The sequence below is a fragment of the Anthonomus grandis genome, chromosome 5 (assembly GCF_022605725.1).
Source record: "Anthonomus grandis grandis chromosome 5, icAntGran1.3, whole genome shotgun sequence".
Taxonomy (NCBI): Eukaryota; Metazoa; Arthropoda; class Insecta; order Coleoptera; family Curculionidae; genus Anthonomus; species Anthonomus grandis.
In genome coordinates, this window is record NC_065550.1 from 28375415 (window position 1) to 28403385 (window position 27971).

A 27971-nucleotide genomic window follows, 5' to 3' on the forward strand; every position below is an offset into this window, starting at 1 on the left:
TAAGCAATAACGTGCGCACACACAAAAATGAAATGGAGAGAAACTACTATTGCTGAGCGTGAATTAATTTGTTTAATTAATTTGTTTAAAAAGGGACAAACTTATCGGAAAATAGCCGAAACTGTAAATAAATCATGCTCTCTCATTGGATATATTGTGAAAAAATTTAAAGATAAAAATTTTGTGGGAAATAAACATCGATCTGGTCGTCCAAGGAAGCTGACTCTTCGTGATGAACACTTTATAATGAGAGAGATAAAGAAAGATCCCTTTATTAGTGCCCCGAAAATTGTTTCGGAAGTACAGAGAAGTTTAGGAACATGAAAGTTGGATCTGAGACAGTTAGGAGAGTTATAAGAAAAAACAATTTTCATGGCAGAATAGCGAGGAAGAAGCCACATGTTAGTAAAATCAACAGACAGAAATGTGTAGCTTTCGCAAAAAAAAATACATAAATGAGCCCCCTGTGTTTTGCAATCGCGTGGTTTTTTCGGATGAGACGAAAATAAATCAGATGGCCGAAAAATAGTGTGGCGTAAACCTGGTACCTCCTTGCAATCTCAAAATATTTGTCCCACCGTGAAACATGGAGGCGGTTCCGTGATGTTTTGCAGCTAGTGAAGTAGGAAGTCTGCCCAATTGATGGAATTAAGTATTTGGATATTTTAAAAACCAATTTACGCCAAAGTGCTTTGAACTTAGGTTTAGAAAATAATTATGCTTTTCTTCAAGACAACGACCCAAAACATAAATCGGAAATAGTTAGATTGTGGCTAGTCTATTATGTACCTAAAGTTTTGGATTTTCCCCCTCAATCACCGGACATTAATCCTATTGAAAATTTATGGCAGGCATTGAAATCTAAGGTTCAAGTACATAATATAAAAAATAGGCAAGATCTTATTAACCAAGTTTTAAAAATTGATTAAAATCTCTGTAGATGTCACTAGTAAACTTGTTCAGTCCATGCCTAAAAGACTTAGATGTGTCATAGAATCGAAAGGTTTTCCTACTAGGTATTAATTTATAATTGTGTGGTATTTATTGTATCATATATATTTAATTTTCCATTTGTCCAAATAATTTTGAGACATAAAATTCGTTCTAAAAATTAATGTGATTAGTTTTTGTTTTTATTTAATAAATAATAGTATAGGATTGTTCAGTAGTCAAGATTATTATCAGGTAGCATATGTTAATCATCATATTGTAAGTGCCTCAAATCACCAACCTTATACATTTAGGTGAGGTGCACACCGCGTGTCACATGGCAGTCAACGTGTTAATCTGCTTTTTTAGAATTTTGGAAGAAACGTATGTCAATTTGTGAATGAATGAATAAATAAATATTACTGATAAACCTAATGCAAACGAAAACGAACCAGACAAAAATAAAAGTAAAAAAAAAAGCAAAGCTCACCCTGGATCTCACCTGTTTTACCATCCCCACGTAAGGTTTGGCACCGGGCATGGGACTGGGCTGGGGCACGTCGCCGGAATTCCTGTTGGTTAAAGAGGGAAACTCGCTCAGGTCCAGGAGAGATGGGGTGTTCGCGTCTCCCGACCCAAACACCGAATTGAAGGAACTGTAACCGCCGAGACTGTTCATCGACGTCGTGTTCATGTTACCCATTTGGTTCGAATTTCTGGATATAAATGAAAATTATTGATTACTATTGGACAAATCACAGTGGAATCGTCAGTTCGATATTACAATAATTAGTATGTGAGAAAATTCTATATGATCCTTTAAGGAAAGGTACATGTTGCGTAGAAGGTGGAATAGAACTAAATCATTAGTCAACTATAATGTTTTATCAAAATTGACTTACGGTTTAACTCTCTTTTACCCATGTCTTACTCAGGTTGAAAAAATGAGGCTTCAAAGGATGCAAAATAACTGCTGTCGATTTATTTAAGAACTCAAGAAATTTGACCACATTTCATCAAAGATACAACAGTTGAATTGGCTGAATGTCGAGAATTTGTTTAAGGATCTTCTTTTAATGTTTATTTATAAAATTTTAGATACGAACTTGCCTTTATATTTAAGATCTAAATTAATATTTAGGGTTGAGACCCATCAGCGCCGTTTGAGAGTTAGAAACAAGTTAATTATGCCACTGCATTATTTCAGAGAAGTTTTTCGTTCATAGCTGTGTTATTATATTGTGTAATTTTTATAATTATTTTCATATTTCTAATTCTATCTCAATTTTCTGAAAAAAATATAAAGAATGTGTTGTTGCTTCATCAAAACGTACAGTTAGTTTTTTACCAGTTAGATAAGATTACAGTATTACATTGCACATTATAAAATTATAAAATTGCACAATATACATTGGATTGTAGTAATAATTATATGTATAGGAGGACGTATTACTATTTATTTACTTTTTCTTATTTTTTTTACTATTTATTTACTCTTTCTTATAGGCATTTAATAAATGCATGTATAATTTAAGGGTTAATTTAAGAGTAGCGGTTTAGTGACTAAACCAGCTAGAATTCGCCCTTTAAGATTTAATAATGTCATAGTGTTATAATTCTTAATAAAGACATTATAATGCTTATAAAGCCTTGCAAGAATCAATGAAGTTCTACATTGATGCAGCATATAAGGTTTATATAACAAATGCTGAAAATGCTATACATCAAGACCCCAAGAAATGTTTACAAATTTATACAACAAGAAACACATTTAAATCCCGAATATTTTGAACTACAATAACAATTATTTGTCTATTCCCCTGCAAATGGTGAATGCTTTGGCAAATTTCTTTGGTAGCATATTTAACAGCTCTGCTCTATCTGCTCATTTCAGTCAAGTACAATCTGCTTTTCAACATATTCATTATTATAAATTAATTAATCAATATTATTGATGTATTACCATTATCTTTAAAAAAAAAAAAAAATAAAGAGACTGTAGGATTTGACAGCGTTCCTTCTTTTCTCCTATGTGATTATGCTTCTGCTTTCACCGAAACCTTTGAGACCTGAATTTATAGCAACATGTTGCACCAAATTAAACATCTTATATTCCTAATCAGCATGATTTTTTTCAGGGTAAACAGTCACTAATTTAAAGTCATTTCTGCGAAACGGATATTAGGCTATAAATGTCAAATATCAACTTAATGTAATCTACTCAGATTGTTCTAAGGCCTCTGAGAAGTTAAACCATGAAATTCTTTCCAAAAAAAAATCAAATGGGCTTTCATAACCATCCAGTAGATTATTTAATTTTCTACTTATTTGATAGACTACAACTAGTGGAGTTCAATGGATCATCTGCCTACATTGCCTCCAGGGGTGCAATCTTGCTTCTTTTTTGTTTTATCATTTTTATCAATGATATTTTCACAAGGAAGTTTTTACTGTTTGCTGATGACATGAAGGTTTTTCGTCTTGTTAGGAATTATCACGACTGCATGCAGCTGAAAGTTTATAAATGATGTGATTTAACAGAGTACCACTTTACCCTTCAGAAATGTAAGATGTCAGTTGAAAACCCTAGGCTTCATTCAAGAGAACTCTTTTCTAATACTTCAAGGAGAATAATTTTGTTTAATTCCCTAGTAAAATCCAAAAAATAGTAAAATCGCGAATACTGAAGGCATCTTTATTTTATTTAATTTTTTCCTTTATTACGTCATCAGGTCATATATGAGGACATTGGGATTACTAAATCTAGTGCAGAGTTCTTTTGTTAATATTAACATAAATCAAGTGAGAAGTTAAATACTAAAACATTAATATATTAAAAATAATAAATACTAATGAACAAACATTTTTGACAGGTTAAAATTATAAAATTTGAAAAATAGATTAAGGCTAGAATGGTTAAAAACATGGATAGGCCTTACAACTAAGACAAAGAGAACAGTCATATTAAAAAGGAATCACAGATTATTATTTAAGCAAAGTATTCCTTAAGATTATAAAATGAGCTTTCAGTTAAGAACATTTTAAGTTTGCTCCTGAACTGGTTAAAAATTTAAGTTATCTGATCATCATTGGTAGTTGTATATTTTGACACAGGTATAGTGGGGAAACTTTTCATAGTGTGAAGTTTTATCCTAATAAAACAAGGCCAATGAAATGTCTTGCACTGTAGTTGTGCAGCTCATTGTTCTTAGTGAATTTAGCTGTATTGTCAAATGTATAGAGCGAGCATTGGTAAATATATATTGATGTTAACGTCAGTATTTTACGCTCCTTGAAAACCTGTTGCCTTTCTTGTGGTTTTAAACCCAACAACAATCGAATGATTCTTTTTTAGGATACAAATACTCTAAATCTATTCTAATGGAATGGAGTAAAATATAAGAAGGTATAGTTTTTTAATTTTAAAAGGGCATAGTACTTTTCCCAATCCCAAGCAAATGCTGTCTAGCTGTGCGTCCCAATTTATCTGGCTATTCAATTATGTGCCCAAGAACTTCACTATGTTAGAGCTATTTATTAGATTAACCCTAGAAACATTTTTGTAGAAATGTAGGACAGTCTTTTCTTTACTTAGGATGAGTTGGTAATATGATATATGGTTTCCTATGATATGATATGAAGTCCATATTAATAGACTCAAATCAGTTCAATAAAAATTCTACAAATATGTTAGTTTTAGGATGAATGGTGTATAACCTGATAGGGAATTCAGTTAGGAGTCATTGCTTTTAAGAGTTAATGCACTGTCTCTTCATCAATCTGCTGTTTGTGGGAGTTTAATGTTTTCATTTCAAATATGCAACAATCAAATTGATGATTTATCAGATTTGTATTTTGCTGTTCCTGCAATTTGGCCAAGAAACAGCCCATATATAGGCAATGTAACTGGTTCAATACAGAGTTTGATCTTGTTTTTTGTTACATTACTGAATTTATTGTATTATCTGTCAATATTTCAATAATTGTCTTATAATTAGGATTTGTTTCCTGTTCGACAATGAAACTTTGAATTAAGATTTACCTACCTTCAGAGGTCATACATGCTATCATGATTTATAAACCCTTTTAACAATAATTAGGTTTAGATTAGAAAAAGTCATAGAAATGATTATACAGTAATTATCTTCACTGAATACCAGTGCTGCTTTCATATTTGAGTGCTTTTAAACTTAAATAAATTAAATATTGTTTGTACATTATTCAGGGAATTTGAAAGGCAACACCCTTATTATGACCATATACTTTAATAGGCTCCATTGTTTCAATGTCAAATATTTGTGGAAAAAAAACAAAAATCTGGTGAAACAGACCATATGCATGTTTAGCAATAACGTACTCCTTTCAATAATAATTATTAAAAGATATGAAAATCTAAAATAATCTAAATCTCTTTGTAAATATTTTGGTTGATGATACTTCATATATTGCAAAATATTTGTTTCATATTTAAGTGAAGATTTTTATTTACTCAGCTGAACCAATTAAAATAGATTTTTAATCTGTAATTATAGAAATTGTTGATTTCAGTACTGATTCATAGCTCTTCTTATAAATAATTAAGACTATATTATATAATAAACTAACCTGCTGAAGATATATCCCATTTGAACAATTACATAGATAAACTTAAAAAACGAGTTTATCCACTCACCAATAGCAACAAAATAAAACAACCTATTCAAAGGGAAGGAGTATAAAAACACAATCTGAGCAAACATTAGAAAACTGATCAGCAATTTTCATTTGGGAAAGATTAATGAATGCCAAAGTGAAATTGATGTTGTCATATTTTAGACTTTATAATTAGTTGGTTCAGAAATTTGCCTTTTTTAAACATTTTTGATTAAAAAGTTAGTTATATGATTGAGTTAAATATTTATATCACAAGAAACTGTGTAGGTAACAACAAATGCAAAAATTGTCTATATCTAGTTACCCCTATGATAATGACTGAAAACACAAATGAAAAGAAATTATGGCTTAGCTAACTATCACACCTGTTGTGCTTAATTATGGTGGTGGATACAGATACACAATGTGGTACAATAATTGTATCTGTGTGTTCAGACAAAGAATCAACCAAAAAATGGTACTCATTCCACTAAATGTCTTATTAACCTTATGTAAATTGTGTTTGAGAAAATGTTATTGAAGCAATGGTTAAAATGGTCAAGTCGGGTCTCAATCCTGGAAAGAAAAATAGGAAGTATATTAATAAATATGCTAACAAAAAAACAAATAATAAAATGAGTATTCAGGCTTCTAATAATGATAAAGTATCATCCCTAGAATAGTCTAAAGTTGAAAAAAGGTTTTTTTAAAATTTAAAATATACTATATATGTACTTGTGTCTTTCGATAAATAAACAGTAAAGCTTATTTATTTTGATTTTGAGCATAATTTAGATATTTTTGCCTCATTTTCTGATCTGATAAAAGCATTTGACTGTGTCTCCCATTATGTTCTTTTACAGAAACTAAAATTCTTAATTCAATCCTACTTGAGAGATAGGTCACAACATGTGTCATATGGTGGTCAGAAATCAGCAAGCAGGCAGCTACTTCATGGTATCCCACAAGGTTCTGTCCCACCCTGTTTCTCATTAATATCAAAGTAATCATTTCAATCAAAACTGCCCAGGTGCATGATTCCATTGTCTTTAATAATTGCCTGCTTTTCAGTCATCGGCCTCTGAGCATGAGACAAATTTCTCAAAGAGCTTTAGAAGGAGAGTCAAGAAAGAAAGAAAATGTGCTATATTACGTAAGAATAATCTTGTGTAGAAGCATACTACAAGCTACAAAAACAAAACAAAAATACAATTTCAAAAATTGACAAAACAATGAACAAAATTAAACACAAAAAGACAAAACTTTTTGAACATACTTGAATTAAAGATAACTAAATAAAACAATCAATTACTAAATAAAGGTAAACTTGTTGACAAAACTAGAAGAAAAACTTTCCAACATGTCCTAAACAAAAACCTATCATTAAAAAAGTCATCCAGGTTATAATATGCCTTAGCCAATAAAAGCGTCTTTAATTCTCTTTTAAATTTCTTAACATCCGATATATGTCTAACACATAGAGAAACATGATTGTAAATTTTTTTACTTATGTAAATTAATGAGTTTTTGGTAAGGGAAGACATAGGAATAGGTAGGGGAACATCATTTACACGACGAGTCAAATGGCCAGTGTCAGAGGGTAGTTTGGGAATTTTGTGAATAAGAGCAGCTGTTTCTAAGATAAAGAGTGAAAAAAGAGTTAGGATTTTTTCAGAAATGAAGAGGGGTTTGCAAGAATCTCTTAACTTAGCAGAACACAGGTATCTAACTGTTTTTTTTTGAATAACAAACACAATGTTAAGTAGCCCCTTATTGGTTAAACCCCAAAAAGGCAAGCCATACCGAATATGAGATTCAATAAGTGAAAAGTACACTGAACGTGCAACCACCCCTCCCAGCTCTTGTTTTGCCAAGGAGTTGCTTATTACAGGACTCTGTTCACACAAATCCCACTTGGTAATAAGATTCGATTACCTTGCTCTAGCCAGGTGATGTGCCCCACATTTTCGACCATTTATGGGAACTAAGTGTGTTAGTGAAATTAGGACAGTACATCCAAACATTTGGGAACTTATGGTTTAAAATTATGTTGGCTATAAAAATTTTTCCAAAATAATTTTTATTGCCTAGATGAATCTTTTGAATTTAAGGTGCCTGGGTAGGGTGACATTTACATATTACTCTCGTTAAGAATTTTGTTGTTACCTAAGGCCATTAACCTTTAAGTTTGTGCATTTGCTTTTTCCATCTATACTAAGTTTTAATCATGAATTCTTATACTGATGCTCTTTACAGAATCAAGGTAGGTATAAAGTGCACAACCATTACTCTTGATAATCCAGTGCACAATTTTTGTGAAACATATATCACAAAGTGTACCATAGATGCTCATTGTGAATCAAGATATTGTTTTATTGGCTACTTAACATTAGAAGTTAGTACTAATACATAATGGTACATCACTATTTGTAACCTATGTAAAACATTAAATCCAAGCCAGGAGAATAACTTGTGATTATGGGGGGAAAACAGATGTTTACTCACCCCATTGGAGGAATGGTTCTCCTTTCCGGTGGCGGTCGTTGTCCGAATACGGGGGTAACATGCCCCGACATAGAATTACCCCCAAAACTAACACTAGACCTCCCGAGGCTACTACCTCCAATGTTTCTTGTAAAGTTCAAATTTGCCATGGCTATCTGTAAAGCTTCCAACTACTTTTCACCATAACTACTGGCCACCCAATGTTGTTTTTCTCTCGGTTTTTTTCACACTTTTTCTCGTTTTGGAATCCCTATCAGCTAAGGTATCACAAAAAATACAAACATACTAATTGAAGAATGTAAGGGACTATAAATGCAACGTGGAGATGATACGGTACGCTAAAAATCCTCGGGTTTGATGCAAGGCAGATTTCTTTCAAGGATTTTGCAGTAAATCGGGTCTTAACGGAAGGCTAAAGAATTTTTATAACAAATTTTCTTTGGATAAATGTTATTGTCCAACTGCTTTCCGCCATTACCAATACTCAACTGTCACTGTCAGTTGTCAGATTAATCAGATGTTACAGAAAACTGCACCATTCATTTTACCTTCATAATAAAGATGCCAGCACCATCGAAATGATTTCGGTCGCTGAATTCAAAAGGATAAATTTACCATGGGATTAACATAAATAATTAAATAAAATTATCCAAAAAACACCGATCATATATTATTAAAGGCAATTATGAGCATATCTATAAATATGGCATTTTCTTCATTTAAAAAAATTCTTGATACCTTGCAATCTGTACTGTTGCTATGTACTTAAAGCCCAATGTCATAAAATTGAAAGAAGAAGAATTTTTGTATAGCTTTTGCCTTACGTCATCGTCAAATATTTCTCTGTTTAAAAGGAGACATGCGGATTCTGGTTGCGTAGGTTTACATGGTATGTCGTTGATCCGATCAAAGCAAATTTTTAAATGATTTCTGTAAGGGGAAATCTATGCTCAATGGTAATATTCTTTATACTGGGAAAAAATAATATTTTTTTAGTTAATAGATAAACTAGACTTGGAAGTTGAAATAAAGAGTAAAATCGAATCAGGAGAAATTCGGACATTGTACTTCTTTCTATTCTTCTTTCCTTAACAATATTCTTTAGTCTTGTAAACGTAAGAAACGTTCCTTTTACCGTGATTAGGTATTTCAGGCTCACTATTAGAGTTGATTGAATACCTATTTGTCGGGTGCATTTGAAGGTACATTTTCGTCCATAAGGTTTCGATATTCTCAAATATTCAATCAACGCTTTTAGCTTAAGCGGTTTATAGCTATATGCTTTTCGTCGTCACTTCTGTTTCTTTGTTGAACAAGGGAAGAACGAGCTTTAGTAACACGTCAGCATTTAAGTAGGTTTACATCGTATATTTTATATTAAAATCAACATTTATTTTTAAGGAAATCTACTGTCAAAGGCGGAGATATTATGAAACTTACTAAATTCCTAGATTAGAATAGGCTTACATTTAAAATAATTATTTAAAGATTTTAAATTGAAGCCTAATTCTGTTGGAAAATAAATAGAAAAAATGTATAGAGCACTTTTTGTTCTTCTGGGCTTTTTAGATGTAGCAACCTTCTTATGATTCACATATACTTAAGGCCAGAAAGAACAAAATTTTTGTTATCGCTGATTTTTTAATTAAAAGAAGAAGAACGTTGAAAGACTCTTACTTTACGTCATCCGTTCCATGTTTGTTCAGGTTTTGACTGCACATCAGTCATTGGTTACGTTTACATCGTATGATATCAATCCAATGCAGCAAACTTTTGTAAATGATTTCTTTGAAATTATGTTCAAGATAATACGATAAAATATATTTTATATTTTATCTATTCAGAGATTTTTTATGTTCAATCCAGATAGCACCGTTTGCCCAACGGACTTTCAAAATTAGTCCAATAATTACCCAGTATGTACAAGGAATTCATTGGATGTCCAATGAATTACCGGTTTATTTGTATTTTTATTATTGTTCAATGTTGCTATGCATTGAAAAACATTGGATTCGAAATAGTTGTCAAAGTCTTGTAGAAATGATAAAGTGACCGTAAAATGAGGCAAATATTTTAAAATAACTAATAATTTTTATGTAGTATATACTATATAGTATTTAAGTGTCATACAAATGGATGTTCAAAAGTGTGTCGTTTGACTCTCTATTGAATATTCATTGGATATCATTTGGACAATATTGGGATGTCCATAGGATAGCTGGTTTGTCTAAAAGAAGACATCCATTGAATATCAAATAGCTTAAAGGGTATTATCTAGGAAGGGTGATATTTATTATCCATACTAGTAAAAAGCTATTAATTTTATAGGAATCTCACTAGAGAGAGACTTTGAAATTGAACTAGAGAAAGAAATGCCCAGTCAGATACTTTTGCAATAATTGCGCCAGAATTAATTTAATTTAAGACACCGTAATTAATATAACTTAAATAAAACCCCCACAACAGGACTAATACAACTGTCTTAAAGAAATCTTAAAAAATTCTAATCCAATTTTGGGTTAGTTTACGTTATGAAAACTATTAAATCCTATTAACCTCCCCCGGTTGGAAACCCTAAAAACGCAACCCTATAAAAGCCTGGGAGCTACGGATTAAGTTTCACTTCTGACGGAAGTAACACACATCAGTGCTTTAGTGCAGGCAAGTTCCGTATTACTACACATTCACAGTTTCAAAATAATTTCAAACAAACATTTGTAGCTATCAAGCGCTTCTTCTACCCGAATTTTCGAACCCTTCGTCCGGTTTTTCTTCAATGGTGGTTGCAGTCAAGGTATTCAAGAAGACCACCCCTAATGGTAAAGTCACCGTCTACTTAGGCAAACGAGATTTCATCGACCACCTCGACCACACCGACCCCATAGATGGAGTCGTGGTACTTGAAGATGGATACCTACAGGTAGAAACTTGCGTAATTTTTAAAGCTCCTGCCACCCTCAAGCAAAATGTTCATATTTTAGGGTCGCCGGGTGTTCTGCTCGGTGGTCACTGTCTACCGCTATGGTCGCGAGGAGGACGAAGTCATGGGAGTCAAGTTCAGCAAAGAAATGACCGTCGCGACCCAGCAAGTAGCACCATCGAAACGCGAAAAAGGTGCATTTATCCAATTATCCAACAATTTATCCATTAATGGTTAAAATTTTATTATATTGCAGGCGAACCTCTGACTCCTATCCAAGATAAACTGATAAAGAAAATGGGACCAAATGCCTTTCCTTTCACGTTCCACTTTCCTGATATGTCTCCGTGCTCTGTAACTTTGCAACCTGGAGAGGATGACCAAGGAAAACCGCTTGGGGTTGAGTACTACGTTAAATGTTGGGTGGGGAATAACGAGGATGATAAGGGGCATAAGAGGAGCACTGTTCAGTTGGCCATCAAGAAATTGCAATTTGCCCCAGCAGGTTATCATTATCATTAATTAATTAAGTTCATTGTTCTTATTGCATCACTCTGCTTGCAGCTCGTACTGGTACTCGCCTCCCATCATCTCTGGTCTCCAAAGGGTTCACTTTCTCCAGTGGAAAGATCAACCTGGAAGTCACCCTGGATAAGGACATTTACTACCATGGAGAAAAAATCGGTGCTAACATCATGATCAGCAACAACTCTAGAAAGCAAGTGAGGAACATCAAAGTTTACGTTGTCCAGCATTGTGAGGTTACCATGGTCAATGCTCAGTTCTCAAAATACGTGGCTAGCTTGGAAACTCGTGAAGGTTGCCCAATTACACCTGGAGCTAGTTTCACTAAGGTGGTATATCTTGTACCTTTGGCCTCTTCTAATAAGGATAGACGTGGAGTGGCTCTGGATGGTAGACTCAGGGATGATGATGTTAATTTGGCGAGTTCTACTTTGGTCAGTTAATATCTTCAATTCTATAAAGTAAATGAGATTAATAGGCTGTTTTCTTAGGTTCCAGAAGGTAAATGCCCCATCGACGCTATTGGTATCGTGATCTCTTACTCCTTGAGGGTGAAGCTGAACTGCGGAACCTTGGGAGGGGAGTTAGTTACTGACGTACCGTTTAAGCTTCTTCACCCTGCCCCCGGAAGCATCGAAAAGGAAAAGTCTAATGCTCTTAAGAAGAGTAAATCTATTGAAAGGTGGGTACAAGTAAATGTTTCTAGGCTGTTTTCGAGAGGTTTCTCGTCCTGTATTGGAAAGTTTTCTCTTGCCTTCGTCTAGAGAATTTTCACTTGCTTAATTTCCTCAATAATCAGTTAACTCTTCTTACAAGAGTAAGATTGACCTAAAATCAAATATGTTAAAATAACTTCTTTCTTGTAGATTTTTGGAACAAAACATGTACGATACTTTTAAATTTGAAATAAAAGAAAAATAAACTGCAAAAATCACTTGTAATTCGAGAGGATTAACGGTGGTGGAATAGAGGATTTTTGATATTTTACTTTTATTCTTATATCTTTATGGTTGTTTAAATAAGTCACTAAAGAATTTTCTATGCAACTTGTAAAAAAAACTAAAACAAGCCAATAACTTCGTTTGTACTGGGTTTTGGAAAAAAAGTATTATTTCAATATTGAAAAGGCATTAGTTCGCAAAAATGAAAAGCTTAATAATTTTCCTTTAGACGTTGTGTAAAAAATTAAAAGGACAATTAAATTAAATAAATATATAAATTTTGCATTTAAGGTTGTATAACACAGCTAGCTTATGCTTCCTTAGTGTGGATGGTATATTTTTCCTCCAAAACCAGAGGTACTAGAGCTGATTACACAATTTGGTTGTTCGTTCCTGTTTGCCATCCCTTATGTCTTTTTGCTCCCAAATTTCTTTGGTTTTCTGGTTGCCCTGCCCTAAAGAAGTCAAAAAGCAGAAACACATATCGGCAGATACCACCTTTACATGTTCTACTTCTTACATAGAGCAGCCCGATTAACTATCCTTTTACCATTTAACTCTCCTTGCTAGATTTCATTCTTTGAAGTTTCTATAATTGTAGAGAATTGAATTTTTCACTTTCGTAAGCTACACATGTTTCGCCTATCTTACCTACTAGACCTATACCTACACAGATCACATTACAACAACGTTAGTAGTAATATAGTTATGGTTTTTGAATTATTTTTCCCATTGCAAGGAAAGCCCATTCCTATTTTGCCCTTATTTTTCCATAGAAAATCGACATTTTTAACTGCATTTTTATAACCAAAATACAGCAAAAAAAAAATTAAATTAGCTAAAGTCAAAATGGTTTTTTTTTCGGATTTGTCAGCCAGTCTAAACCCAAAAATGCCAATAATTTCATTTTACCTATTTTTTGAAAAATATATAAATCACCTAATTTTGAAATTAAAGAGACTTATTTGTAATAAAACAAATTCTTGAATTTCCGTTACATTTCGAGAAAATTGGTTTTTTTTTGACTCAGAGGTTTTTCATGAACCTTTCCCACTGTATAGCCCATAATATTAATATTTCTTCTCCTAATAATATCTTCCACTATTACAATTTATTTTAATTTAAACCCAATTTTCGTAGACCCATAGATAGTACCAAAAAACTGAAATATAATTTTTTTTGAAAAATTCCTTGGTATATAAGGCATCCCTTCAACTTTTGGGCCAATAATTTAATTTTTTCGCGTTTTTTGTATCAAAGTTAGCATTGTTAAGTCTAAAAAAAGTCAATTTCAGTTTTCCAGTGGAAAATTGAGGCTTTTCTTATTAGACCTATTCCGCATGTCTTGAATGGTTTTGGAAAAGTTTGTAAAAAGTCAACTCAATTCATGGACATGAAGAGCCACAAAATTGCCCAAATGATATTAAATGGAGAGTCAAACGACATACTATTGGATGTCCAGAATCCATTATTTGTCTATAATGTTCACTTACTTGTAGCAATTTTCAACATTGAGAATTTCCTTCAAATTAAAAACAGAAAAACATTTAAATTAGATAGATACAATTAAATATATAGTAATTAAATGAACTAAACACGCTAAAAAAAATTTATTTTTGCAATTGATCTAGAACATCTAGACAGCCCTTTTGGGTATAGATCAAAAAGTTAAATATTGTACAAGCAAAGAATGATAACAACATACCTGCAGCATTATCTAAAGCAAATGTACTCAATGACTTCTTTAATTGTAATAATGTGTTTTCCATTCTGCAGCAAACCTAATTCCTGTATCTTAAAAAATAAATTTTCAGACTTGTGGCGAACAGTTATTATTAACCCATTTATATACGCCTTATAAGTATTTTACCTGGTTAATCTGAGGTTTTGGAAAGACATATATACAGTGTGGTGACTTTAACTGGAATAAATTCAGTTAAAACTCTATCTCTAAAATTTTATCTCGCAAAATTCCTGAGACCCGTCGATTTTTGTTTATTTTTTTTCACATTTTAAGATAGTTTTTGTATTTTTTCACCTACAGGGGGGGTCCAGTTAACCCAAACTTTTTTTTTTCAAATGGAAAGCCACTTTTTTAAACTCTCATTGAAAAGAGCCTTTTTTCCTGATTAAATTGCCCTATTTATTTTTGTGATTATCAAAAGGAGAAATACGAAAAAAATATAAAAACCATTAAATTATTAAAAGTCTCGAAATATTTTGTGTTGGTAAATTTTTGGCGTGTTTTTTTATTTTATTGGTATCGAGACATTTCCTGACATTGTTGTAGTGTCACTGTTAAAGTAAATTTCAACCAGTTGTTAAATAAGTTAACTTATATTGAAAAAATGCCTTATTTATCCGAGTCGACCTGTGTAAAAACCTGTATAAAATGCAACCCGTTCAAGAATTATTGGAAGACGATCCAGATCGCAGAGTTCAGTTCTGTGAATTAATGATGAACGCCATTGACGAAAATCGCATATCTTCGGAGTGGATCCTTTTTTCTGATGATGCTACATTCACCCTAAATGGCCATGTTAATAAGCAGAACTGTCGCTACTGGTCTGACGAGAACCCACACTGGGTAAGGAAAACTAATACACAATATCTCTAGAACTAATGTTTGGCTGGCATAATTGGCAGGCAAGTTATAGGGCCCATATTCTTCAATGATACTTTAACTGGGGAAAGATATCTAGAATTTCTTGAACATGAACTAGTTCCAGTCTTACGTGCCTTATATCCGAGTCAGTTCGATCCAGATTTGTATGATGAAAGAATCTGTATGCAACAAGATGGTGCTCCCCCACATTATGCCCGTAATGTACGCCAGTATTTAGATGACAATTTTCCAAACAGATGGATTGGTAGAAGGGGTGCAATCGAGTGGCCGGCACGTTCTCCCGATCTCACCCCACTTGATTTTTTTCTGTGGGGACATTTGAAAAGTCATATTTATATGAGCAAACCAGAAAACCTAGACGAACTCAAAGAATGTTTTAGGCAAGAAATCTGACAAATATCTCCAGAAGTGTTAGAAAATGGCAGAAACGAATTTTATTATCGTCTTGGGCTTTGCCAACAAGTAAATGGTGCTCATTTTGAGCATCTTATACATTAAACGCAACTTTTAATAATTTAATGGTTTTTATTTTTTTTTTCGTACTTCTCCTTTAGATAATCACAAAAGTAAATAGGGCAATTTAATCAAGAAAAAGGGCTCTTTTCAATGAGAGTTTAAAAAAAGTGGTTTTCCATTTGAAAAAAAAAAGTTGGGGTTAATTTGGACCCCCCCTGTAGGTGAAAAAAATACAAAAACTATCTTGAAATGTGAAAAAAATAAACAAAAATCGACGGGTTTTAGGAATTTTGCGAGATAAATTTTGATTAGTTTTAACTGAATTTATTCCAGTTAAATTCACCACACTGTATATATATATGAACAAATCATTTCATTCCTTAATTCTTATAAAATGATACCTGAATGTCAATCCGGTTTTAGGAAACAGTTTAGTAAAACCACTTGTCTTGTAAATCTCATGAATGACATTGGGCATTATGTAAAAGTAATTAACAACCTGCTTTTAGTAACGGATTCCACATTTGACACTCTAAATCATGATATGCTGCTAGCTAAATATTCTTTTCTTGGTTTTTCCAATAATTCAATTGCCTTGCTCAGATCCTACCTGAAAAGTAAATTGCAATGCGTGGAGATTGATTATCACCCTATACTCAAAGTCTACATTTAATTCTGCTTCTACTGCGGTACCTCAGGGATTTATAATAATAGGACCCTTATTATTCTTATTATATGCAGCTGATATGAAAAATACTATATCTCATGCAAAACTACAACAAAACTTATAATTGATAATTCCCAGATCTATACATCGTTCTTACGAAACTGCTTACTGCTCTTATAAACCATGGATCTGTGGCATGACAAATCATTATTACTTTAACGTTGGTAAAGAATGAACTACAAACTTAATGGAGGTTCACTAATCACGAAAGATTCACTAAAAACTTTTTTTTACATTTAGCATTAACATCGGTCTAGACTGTGGTCAGTTATTTTAAACATTCTGAAATCTCTGCTTATACTGTAAGCTCTAATACACAACGAAGACAACATAATTAACTAAAAGATTTGTCAAAATTGTGAATTTATTTAATCTTTCTGCCTGAAAATTCTTACAAAAATATAGTCGTGTCAAGCAATTTTAGTCGTTATTAATTTAATATAGATCAACCGCAAAAGAAAATTTAATGTTTTTTTAGAAATCCAAGAAAATAATAAGAATACCTAAATCTTCTTCCTTCTTTGTACTTGGGCATACTAGATAATTATTCGACTAGATAATTTTGGAATGTCCATTGGACAAACGGTCCTACCTTGGTGTATGGCCAATAATATTAATATTGCCTTCCCTAATCATAAATTGCATTATTACAAATAATTTTTATTTAAACCCACTTTTACACAGTCTCATAGATTGTAACAAAAAATTGAAATATGATTTTTTAAAAAATTTTTGATCTAAGCACTCCACTCAGTTGGCATTCTTCGTGTAAAAAAAAACAATTTTAGTTACATTTGTTAGTGGGAAATAAAGACTTTTCTCATTAGGCCTATCGCACTGCCTATTCAATGGTTAAGTCGGAAAAATTTGTAGAAAGTGGATTCTGATGGAAATTTCAAATATTTTTTAAGATTTCTATAATGCAAATTGAATTATCCATATTTTTCGCAATACCCTTTTAAAGTTTTGACTCAGAGGTTTGTCATGAATTCCTTCCACTGTACGGCCAAAAATATCAGCATATCTTTTCGTTATAATAGTTCTAATTATTCGAAATAATTCTTATATAAACCCAGTTTTTCTCGTAACCACAAAAACGCAATATCGTAACACAATTTCTTCTTTCGTTCCAGAGGACGTTACGAAAACGACGATGACGACAACATCGTGTTCGAGGACTTCGCGCGTTTCCGTATGTCACGTGACGAAGTCGAATAATTCGCCCGATCAATCACGAAAACCCACTGAATGACCGTCGAGAATGCCCGAACGGATCTATATATATAATGACTTAGGCGAAGGACATGGATGACGATTAATTTGCTAAATAGTTCTACTATATAGTTGTAGATAGAAAAACAGCATAAAAGCAGGGTTTATTTTTTTATCTCTATTTCTATATAATATATTATTAAGATGCAAAAACTAAATATATAGTCAGATAATACCAAAAAAAAATATCCAAAAAAATGTTTGGTATCAATAGCAAATGAATTTCTTCATGAACATCTGAACATATGCCACCATTTGCAGTTGATGCTGAATATCTTTTTCACTTAAATTAGTTGGGCATTCAAACGGTTATTCGTGGAGTTTCTTATAAGACTAATGCAGATGTTTTAGGGGATTCTGGGTGGAGAACTTCTAAAAAAAATATTAAAAAAAAAAAAACAAAAAAAAAGTGAAAAACTACATAACAAAAATGAAAATAAGAAATGAACAACAACTGCTTCAGACAAACAAAAGTTCTTCCGCCAGAAGTGATCACTATATAATTGTAAATGCTATTGTTTTAGTTCGTTCTTTCAGTTTTTGAAAAAGAAATTACTTCGCTATGGAACCTTCTAGTTGGTTTTTAGACTTTCGTAGGTGTTTATTGTGCAAATAAAAAATAAAGTTAAAAAGATGTGTTTGTTTTACTAGCTTTTGCTTGTATCTTGGCAATACATGCTAATTTATATATAAAAGGGGGTTTCTCGGAAAATCAATAAATAAAATGTACTAAAACCACCCTATGCCTGGCCAGAGGAGACACTATCTAAACCGACCTTATTTTATTATAAAAATAATAAAAAAAGGAATCATATGGTGGTGCGTACGAGTACATAGTATTGACATTTATTTCTTAATTGGAAAGAAAGTAAAAAGATTGTTTTAAAAGAGAAGGAATAATAATGAAACAACAACAAATATTTAAACATTTTTTTTTTCCAGTAGAAATATCTCTAGTAAAATAACAGAAAATGTGTAATACATAATATAACCATGGACTAGGTTGCAGATAAATAAATTGTATAAAAAAACATCAATTTCCCCTAGTTTGTTAATATAAATGACAGAAAATGTTAAACTTATTCGATATCAGTTGTGTCCCTATATAAGTTATAATAAAAAAGAATGTATTTCTATTAAACGACCTCATGTTACATGGATATAAAAATGCTCTCAATAAACAACATGCGTTCAAAAAAACAGAACAAAATAATAATTCAAGATTTCTCTAAAAAATCCTGAAAACCGCTTTTTACAAAAGCAATTAACACTCCCGTTTGTACAACTTCTCCATAATACTAAAGAACAGGTCGTGACGCAGCCCTTTAGAAATTTGCTGAATGTGAGTCTTGATGATATTGTAAGATTCCTCCTCATAAATGGCGTATGTGTTGGGTAAGCTCAAATCTTCATAAAGTTTCTTAATGATCGCCACCGAATTGGGATCATCCCTAAAATAAACAATTATTAGCTATTAAAGTCCAAATAAACCCTAGAAGATTATCTTACACTCCATAGTGTTCCTCCATGATCTTCCTTTGGGCGGCCGAAGCTCTTTGGAGAGCTACCACGGCCAACCAGGAGCATTTGCCCTCTTGGATATCGGTGCCTTTTTTGCCAGTTACAGCTGGATCACCGAAACAATCCAGGAAGTCGTCCTGAAATCACGGTTTAAATAAATAACTGGACTTAGGATCTTTCAGTGGCGGCCTTTGTTTGAATATTTTTTAGATCCAGTGACCTTAATTCGTGTCTTAAAGCATGCCTCTTAGATGGCGCTACAGGTAGAAAAGAATGTTTCTCAATTAGACAAAGCATGTAATTTTGAAATTCCTACTGCGAGTTCGGTGTTTTTCATTTGCATAGTAGGTACAATTCGTGTCCTTAAAAAAGTGAACGTTTTTGTGAAAATTTGAATTATATTTCAAAAAATATGGCTCGAGGAAGTTAGCGAAAAAGCACTAAAGGCCAATTTGATGAACAATCTATGAGAGCTGTTGTTAGAGCAATCACCGAAGAGAAGATATCTCACAAGCAGGGAAAGATATAATTCAATTATCATGCCTGATGATGCTCTAGCTAGAACGAAACGCGTGTGGCCTGTGATTATATGTTGTGAGACCGTGATTTTCTGTTTTCATTGTTTTCGTCAAAATTGTTTGTTGGTCTCTTTGAGAATAATGGATGAATTGAAAGAAGTCGTCCATATTCTCAAAGAGACCTTGGTATAAATAAATCAAATGAGAACAACACAAAGTCTCGGTCTCAGAAAATTCTTTTATGGGTTAAAGTGGTGACACGTGTTTCGCTCCTAAGAGCATCATCAGACCTAGAAAATAATGCAAACAAAACCAAATAAAATGATAAAAAGAGCTTAAAGTAAAACGAAAAAGTATACCTCAAGAAGGTTAAAAACACGCTCGACTGGGTCAATTATGCACACACACAATGAATAGTAAAATATAGTCAGTCGAAATAATGTCAAAACAGGAAATAAAGAAAATATAAAGAATGCGGCAAATAATAGAAACGCGGTCAAGGTATTTGCACTGAAAATTAAAAAGAAGAAAAGCGATTGGTTTTGTTTTATTTGTAAAAATGATGAGGAAAACATGATTACACGCACGGGTACGCGATAAATGTGCTGGAATTAATAAAAGCAAAAAAATTTTTTTACGAAAATTTCGCTGCATAAATACCTGAAAAAAATATGTTATGTAAACTGTTTTTAATGTAAATATTTTATGAAATATTTGAAAAATACGTTTAAATTATTATTGTCGCGTAATTGAATCAGAAACTTGAAAAGTATGACTTAGGCCATAGTACAACAAAGGAAATATAGGTACTCATTTGCGATTTTTTTCTTAAGGGGTACTACTTAAGTCACCTTACCTTATTTAATTTATTTATTTATTTAATGATACGCTTTACAAAAACCAAAGACACTAGATTGGTAATTACACGTAAAGGAGAAAGGGAACAATAAAATTAATACAAAGACAAATCATCATTAAAAATCAAACAGAAAGAAAAAAAAATTTGCAACCTAAATTGCTAGTTTTTAGTCAGTAACAGCCTCAAATGAGCCCTGGACACTTTAAAAATATCTATATTAAGCTTATTTAGATACTGGTTATAATTATCCATCATTCTGTTAAAAGGAGAAATGCTTCCAGGATTTACCCTAAAGAAGTTTTGGTGTAAATGTCTTAAATACACTTTGAGAACATTAAAGTTAATGTGATTGATCGGCAAACAATTTTTATATTTAAGGTTGTTGACAATAAAACATATAAATAACACATCTTGTATATTTCTTCTTTCTTCACGTTTTATGAAATTAAAGGTTTTTAGCATTGACATATATGAAACCAAATATGGGTATGTATTGTTTCTTTTGACATAAAGGTAACGTAAAAAACGTTTTTGTAGTTTCTCTATCTGATTTGAATGAGACTCTGTTGATGGCATCCAAACCTGCAATGCATACTCAACATGTGGCCTCACAAGTGCATTATAATATAATCTAATAATGGTTTTAATTTTAAAATTTTTGTGAAATCCTAGTGACTTATAAGCCTTCCTAAAAATATAGTCAAAATAATCATTAAATTTCGTACTGCTTTGGTAGCAAACTCCTAGGTTCTCTATTTAATCACACCTTTTTATTTTTTGATCTAAAATATAATAATCATCAATGATGGCATTTATTTTTCGCGTGTATGTAACAGCAGCACACTTCTTAACATTAATTGACATTTCATTTATTTTAACTCTAGCCAAATCCCTTTTCAGTTGATGGACATTTTAGTCAGCTTGTGATCGAATAATTTTATAAAGTTTAAAGTCATCAGCGAACATAAGGCAATTTGAATTGCTCACCAAATCTGCAAGTATATCATTAAACACAATAAAAAGTAAGGGCCCTAAGTTTGAACCTAGTGGCACTCCAGATTTGGCTACATAAGGCTTTGAAAAGTTACTACCAATTTTCACTCTTTGTCCTCTATCAGTCAGACTTAATAAGTAGGTATGCCTCTTTAGAAATGCCATATTTAATTAATCTGCCCAACAAAATAGAGTGGTTGACTTTATCAATCGCCTTTTCGCAATCTGTGTAAATAACATCAAGCTGACTCCTACTAATGCTTTGGCTGCACTTTCGGAGAGAGCTAATAGGTTTGTGACAGTTGATTTGTCAGGTAAGAAGCCATGCTGACTGTTATTGAATTTAAATTTGAGGTGTTTGTATAGTTGCTTGTATAAAATTTTCTCAAAAGTTTTTTCTATCACATTAATAAGAGTTATTGGCCGATACATTTTTATATCATTAGCCTGATCAGGGCGGGCATAATATTACGGGAAATTTATTAAATTTTATTGAAAGATTAAAGATGAAGATAGAGCTTTAATGATGTAAGCTAGGATATTAACACTACCAGTGGTTTTTTAGGTTTTAAACTCTTAATACTAATTTAAACTTCATTGTCACTAATTTGGACAAAATTAAATGAGCTATCACAGAATGTGTCTACAGTATGTTTCAATTGGGAATCTACAAAAACAGATTTAAAATAGATAGCAAAAGCATAGATAGCAATATCAGTTGGTTCTATGTACAGATTGCCATAGTAGGCACACCCCTACCACCAGATTTGGTTTTTGGATAAAAGACCAGAATGACTTAGGGTAAACATTAATGTTGTCTTGTATTTTAGTTTTATATTGGTAATATTCAGATTTTTAGTTACTTTTCTAAGCATATTATACTTTTCAATATCATACTTTTCAATATTATTTTTATTAAACAATGTAGTCTGTTTTTTTGCCTTATTTCACGAACAAGATCTATAGAGTACCATAGGGGAAATCTTGAATGCGAGTCAGATTTATAACTGCAGCTGTACATGGTTTCCTAAAATAATGTAAGGCTATTACTGATATCATGCCATGCAAGTTCATCCAACAAGTCAATATTTTTAATCAACTCATAGAGCAGATTAACGTTTCCATTAGAGAAGTTGAATGAATAATATTGAGTTATTTCATTCTGGCTACAATGCTCGTCTTTCAGATTTATTTCAATATTAAGAGCAGGATGATATGGATCTTCTGGGACAAGCTGATGGTCGGACCCACTGACACATGAAACTATGATATTTATTTTTAAAATTTGTCATGTTATTGACCTGATATATATCATGTAAATTTAAAAACTCTCGAATCAATAAGGAATTACAAGAAATAATAAGGAATTACCAGGAACTTACAAGAAATTATTTTCAAAAATGTCTATAAAGGCCCGGAACAAGAAGTACTTTTAATACATAAAAGAAATTGAAAGAACTCGTCCATAATCTCAAAGAGACCTACGTAAGTAGACAAAATACTTTTATTTTGAGACCGAGACTTAGGGTTTTTAATTTTTTTTCTACATAAAAGAAACTAGAAATAATTTCGAATGCCTGGAACAAAATTGAAAATTTAGTTGAAAAGTGTGGAACATAAGTACAAAAAATTACTTTAAAAAAATTTCTATAAAACCCTGAAACAATAATAACTTCTAATCTTAGAAGAAACATGAAACTATTTCAAATGAGTCAAACAAAATTGAAAAGTTAAGTCAAAAGCTTGGAACATACAAGCAACTAAATCCGTAAAAGACATAAAAAATGACCTTAAAAAGCCAAATTCCGAATTACTCCTTATTAATCAAAACAGGAGCCGCCACTGAATTTCTTTTTTTTTCCTGAATTTTTTCCTGATTTTCATTACCTGAATCTGGAAAAATTCGCCCATTTCCAGCAAAATGGTCTTCGCTTGCCTGTGCTGCTCTGGATCGTTCATTCCAGCCAAGTACATCGCCACAGCCACCGGCATATGGAAACTATAGTAAGCAGTCTTGTATTTTACGATCGAGGTGTATCTAAAATTGACAAATATATAACCGCTGCTGTATAAGAAAATTATACTATTAAGACTCACCTGCTCATGGAAAACATTTCTAACTTGGGTTTTCCATCGGAATCTAGACACATAGAGTCTAAGCATTGACCCAAGGTGGTCTTGGAAACAGTTTCATGGAAGAGTTCTATTACTGGGACGTACGCTGGATGGTCCTTAAGGTGCCTGTGTGAATAATAATATAATATACTGTTGTAAATATTGTTTATGTTATTAGTTACATTTTAAGTAGAGTGTAAACAGCGTTTTCGAGTATGAGTCCGTCGTTTATTGCCGATAACCCAATGCCGTTTTGGCGGTACCAGCACAATGACCCCCTACGGGTCTCCGAATTGTCCATTATATCGTCCAGAACAAGGAAACAGGAATGAATCTGGAAAAATATGGAGCATTATTTAGTCATTCAATCGTGAATATATTATAAGCACTATATAGTGTAATAATAATTGCATAATAGAAAATTATAATTTTAATAGTTCGTATTTGTTTTGGAATTAAAATCGTCACGCAGGTAGCAGCACTAACTCACGGTAGAACCACGTGCCATCTTTTCGCATGGTTACTCGCCATTGGTGTAAAGCTGCTTATCATTATTAAATTGTTTTATCATTTTATTTTGGATTAAATGCTGTAAAAGTTGGATGGAAATCTTAATTAGCTGGTTTTTTTAAATAAAGAAGGAAAACGCGTTTTTTTTACTTTGAAATGATTTATAATAGGGTAGTAATCATTGCTAATGATGAATATAAGTACATCCAATTGGTGTTTTAAATATACTGATTATAAACTCATTTTGTTGTTAGCTTATTCCGATTATTTGAAATCAATATTCCTTACAATACAGGCACTTAGAGATATTATTTAATAACTTCAAAGTATTTGGAACGTTGTTTTATTCCAGATTTCTTGTATAATTCATCTTCCAGGCATTTGGAATATTTTTTTTATTTCATCCTTTTGGTCTAATTCATCTTCCAGGCATTTTAAATGTTTTTTTTTTATTTCATTCGTTTGGACTTATTTTTAATTTCATTCTACTGAAGTCATTTTTATTTTTGTTGCAGGCTTTTAGAGATATGCTTAGATTTTATTCTAGGCATTTGAAATCATTGTTCCTGATAATGTAGGCATTTGGAATATTTTTTTATTTCATCCTTTTGGTCTTATTCATCTTCCAGGCATTTTAAATGTTTTTTTTCAAATTTCAGTCGTTTGGACTTATTTTTAATTTTATTCTACTGAAGTCACTTTTATTTTTATTGCAGGCTTTTACAGATGTTTCGATTTTATTCTAGGCATTTGAAATAATTAGCTACGTTTACAACGGGGTACCAAATATTTAATACTTGGATTAAATTACGTAACGAGCACTTTTTTTCGGTGTAAACGGTAGCGCACTAAAATTTGATACACGAATTTGATGCTTTCCAAACAGGAAACTTAAAACACAAAAATAAAGAAGAAAATACAGAGGACAAGCTTAAGCCTTGAAAAGGAAATTTATTTTCATTATCATTAGACAATAACACTTTTAAAGATTTAGAGGTTATGTCCTATAATTCTTCGTCTAAACTCACTGACATTTTGATCCTAGAGATAATCCTGCACTGGGATTCTAAAATTACGATTGGACACTATTACTCGATATGACTGATTCTAAATAAAATTTTCAATCGTGAGTGTCTTGCGGATTCCTTAGTTTTTAACGATTTGTCGATGACACGCTTGGGTATATCGAATACACTTTCTTGAACACAACTAATAGATTTAATTCGACCCTATTTTCCACAACCTTTTGTTAATAATAGAGGCAAAGGAAGTAGAGTTACCATTGAATGGGCAGTTTTAGTATGTCAAGATTTCATACCACAGATTGTTACCAAAGAAGCATTGGACAAGATTTTAAATTTGGAATTAGTGAAACTACTGAAGTCGTTGGATCCATAAAATTGCTGAAATTATTGACAATCACCCTGCTGAAAATCAACCTGCTTTCCAAATATAAGAGATAAGAGACAAATTAATATATTAACATTTATGAAGAGATCCAATTTCTCTGGGGTCATAGGTCCTACTGATTCCACCCATCTTGCCATATTAAAACCAAAAGTGGATGAACACAACAAGTTTTTAAGATTTGCTATGAACTCAATTATTATTTCCCAATGGGTAGTGGTGGTTTTAAATGAAAATTTTTTTTTATTTTAAAGAAATTATATAGGCATATATTTAAATAAAAAAAATACAGAGGCGTCTAAAAAAATTTACAAAATAAATAAAAATTTTTAGTGTTTATCAATAGAAAACATAATTGACGTTTCCATGTATCAAATATTAGGAAAAATAACAAATATATACCAAGAAACCTAAATCAAATCGAATAAAACGAGTTTAGCCGACGATTGAAATTTAGAATCACCCTTCTCGTCACGACTGAGTCGCGATCGTATCGAGATCGAGTCGTGATTTTAGAATCCTAGCCTTGGACTAATTTAACCCTCAAAATCAATCCGTGTAAACAGGGCTGTACTAAATAAAAATAGTTTATCATTTGATCCATGGACCTATACTAAATCCGCGCGTTGTAAACGTAGCTATTATTCCTCATAGTCCAGGCATTTGGAATATTTTTCTATTTCAGACATTTGGTCTAATTTATCGTCCAGGCATTTGCAATATTTTTTTATTTCAGACTTTTGGTCTAATTTATCATCTAGACATGTGGAATGTTTTTATATTTCAGTGCGTTTGGACTAATCTTTAATTTTATTATACCAAAGTCATTTTCAATTTGTCAAGTCATTGTTCCTTACAGACCAGGCACCCGACAATATTTTTTAATGCCTTCCAAGCATTTGTAATATTTTTTTTCAACTTTATTGTTATTGCAGATTTGTAGAAGATTTTTTTAATTCTAGCTTAAATTTAGTATGATTTTAATATACTGATTAATGTAAAGAAATATACTAGAAGCATCTTAGGCATGATAATCTGGCTGCATCTGAAATAAAAGTGTGATAATAAAAGATATTGTATGGTAGTGCATTATCTCTGGCCACCCACAGGTTGGCTCCAGTACAATCGTAGGAAAAGACGAAAAATCTTCTTTGAAAATTGTACTAAAAAAACTGAAGACTTAATGTAAAATAAAAATTTTATTCCTAGCAATTTTCGTACATTTTTAATAAGTTTCTGATTCTACCTGGTTACTTTCAAATAATTTTTGACGTATATGTTTAAAAAAATAATTTAAAAGTGGCTTCTTCATAAGGTTCTATAATTTCTTTATTCATTTTTAAGCAGAAAATGAATAGCACAAGAATGAGATTCTAATAAACCAATCCTAAATTACTAATAATTTACATAATGAATAAGGAAGATCTGATGTGTGGCTGCGTACGTGAGACTATACACGATAATAAAATCTGTTTTTTCCTGAAATATTTACTTTAAAACATGTTTATAAGCATTTCCGCATTATCTGCTGTTTTTCCAGTTTTATTACGTTCCAACGACCCACTTTGTGACAATAAAAATTATTATCAACTAAACAAATTTAATTTTTTTAATTGCTTTTTTACGTACCACTTGAAAGAACATGCTGCAATTTCTATTTACATTCAGGAAACTATCAATTGTGACGCTCGATGAAATTATTATTTATTGATTCAACGATTGCTATTTATAAACTATAAATCGTACGATTATTAAATCGCGTAATCCACGATAATTGTTTCGTAACAGCGGAATTTTTTTCGAAAATTATATTTTTGGATTTTATACGTTTTAAGCTTTTTATCGTATAGATTAAAATGTTATTGATGATATTGCTAATTGATCGTTTTTCAAGTAGTTTATAAATGGTGATGTTTATGTTACTGGCGCATGTAAATTCAGAAAAATTATCAAGGTAATCGTATTTAAAAACAAACAAAATATGGTAGGAAAGTATGAAAATTACTGTTGCCGTTAGTACAATTGACACATTATGACTTTTTTAATAATTTAGGTATAATAGATGTTGTCAGTACAATTTGTATAGAATCTTCCGCACATACATAATATGAAGCCATTTTAAGTCAAGTCAGAAAAAGCACAGGTTGCTTCCAGTCCAATTATAAAGAAAAAAGAAAATTTTCTTAGAAAAAACATACTGAAAATGCATCCCGTTTTGTCGTTAACCCTTATTTGCCCCGGATAACTTAATTCTAGTATAAATATACCACAAAAAAATACTCAAAAATTGATTCCTATATGAAGGAACGATGTGTCTTACCATTTCCAAACACCATCCCAAAACGCTAGCAAGCTTAATATTCTCCGGTGTTAAATTCTTGGGATCTTCCAACATCTTGTACGCACTAATTAGTATTAACCCTCTATTTTTCTTCCCGTTTGGAACATTATATTGCAGTACCTGAAATACAACCATAAAAACAATTTTTTTTTTAAATACAACTCCCTGAGGCT

The 27971-nt window shown here is 31.9% G+C and overlaps 3 protein-coding genes across 7 annotated transcripts in view; 1 reads left to right on the plus strand and 2 right to left on the minus strand.

Annotated features, from left to right (window-relative positions):
* LOC126736186 (CCR4-NOT transcription complex subunit 2) overlaps positions 1-8566 on the minus strand; it is a 28808-nt gene extending 20242 nt beyond the window's left edge. The window contains exons 1-2 of one of the 3 annotated variants that reach the window (XM_050440427.1): positions 8068-8566; positions 1433-1646 (exon numbers count right to left, since the gene is read on the minus strand). In XM_050440427.1, the coding sequence (XP_050296384.1) occupies positions 1433-1646; positions 8068-8216 (363 nt within the window). In that variant the 5' untranslated portion in view covers positions 8217-8566. Of the gene's footprint in view, positions 1-1420; positions 1647-5535; positions 5704-8067 lie in introns of those variants that run through there. The other 2 variants (XM_050440426.1, XM_050440428.1) reach the window with 2 other exon arrangements.
* A 1995-nt stretch (positions 8567-10561) lies between these two features.
* On the plus strand, positions 10562-18168 carry LOC126735901 (arrestin homolog). Its single transcript, XM_050440009.1, has 7 exons — positions 10562-10728; positions 10789-10987; positions 11049-11181; positions 11244-11492; positions 11552-11946; positions 12004-12194; positions 17396-18168. The coding sequence occupies exons 2-7, from the start codon at positions 10844-10846 to the stop codon at positions 17478-17480; spliced, it is 1197 nt and encodes a 398-aa protein (XP_050295966.1). The 5' UTR covers positions 10562-10728; positions 10789-10843; the 3' UTR covers positions 17481-18168.
* A 282-nt stretch (positions 18169-18450) lies between these two features.
* LOC126735900 (farnesyl pyrophosphate synthase) overlaps positions 18451-27971 on the minus strand; it is a 43474-nt gene continuing 33953 nt past the window's right edge. For all 3 annotated transcript variants that reach the window (XM_050440007.1, XM_050440008.1, XM_050440006.1), the window contains exons 3-8: positions 27778-27918; positions 23723-23874; positions 23523-23666; positions 23313-23463; positions 19044-19192; positions 18451-18985 (exon numbers count right to left, since the gene is read on the minus strand). In XM_050440007.1, the coding sequence (XP_050295964.1) occupies positions 18799-18985; positions 19044-19192; positions 23313-23463; positions 23523-23666; positions 23723-23874; positions 27778-27918 (924 nt within the window). In that variant the 3' untranslated portion in view covers positions 18451-18798. The remainder of the gene's footprint in view (positions 18986-19043; positions 19193-23312; positions 23464-23522; positions 23667-23722; positions 23875-27777; positions 27919-27971) is intronic.

What these genes read in the sequence shown, in the direction of transcription:
- LOC126735901 (XM_050440009.1), top strand. Translation starts at nt 10,844, where the DNA reads ATGGTGGTTGCAGTCAAGGTATTCAAGAAGACCACCCCTAATGGTAAA. An exon ending in ACCATCGAAACGCGAAAAAG is followed by an intron (nt 11,182 to 11,243) that starts GTGCATTTATCC and finishes ATTATATTGCAG; the next exon opens with GCGAACCTCTGACTCCTATC. An exon ending in ATTTGGCGAGTTCTACTTTG is followed by an intron (nt 11,947 to 12,003) that starts GTCAGTTAATAT and finishes CTGTTTTCTTAG; the next exon opens with GTTCCAGAAGGTAAATGCCC.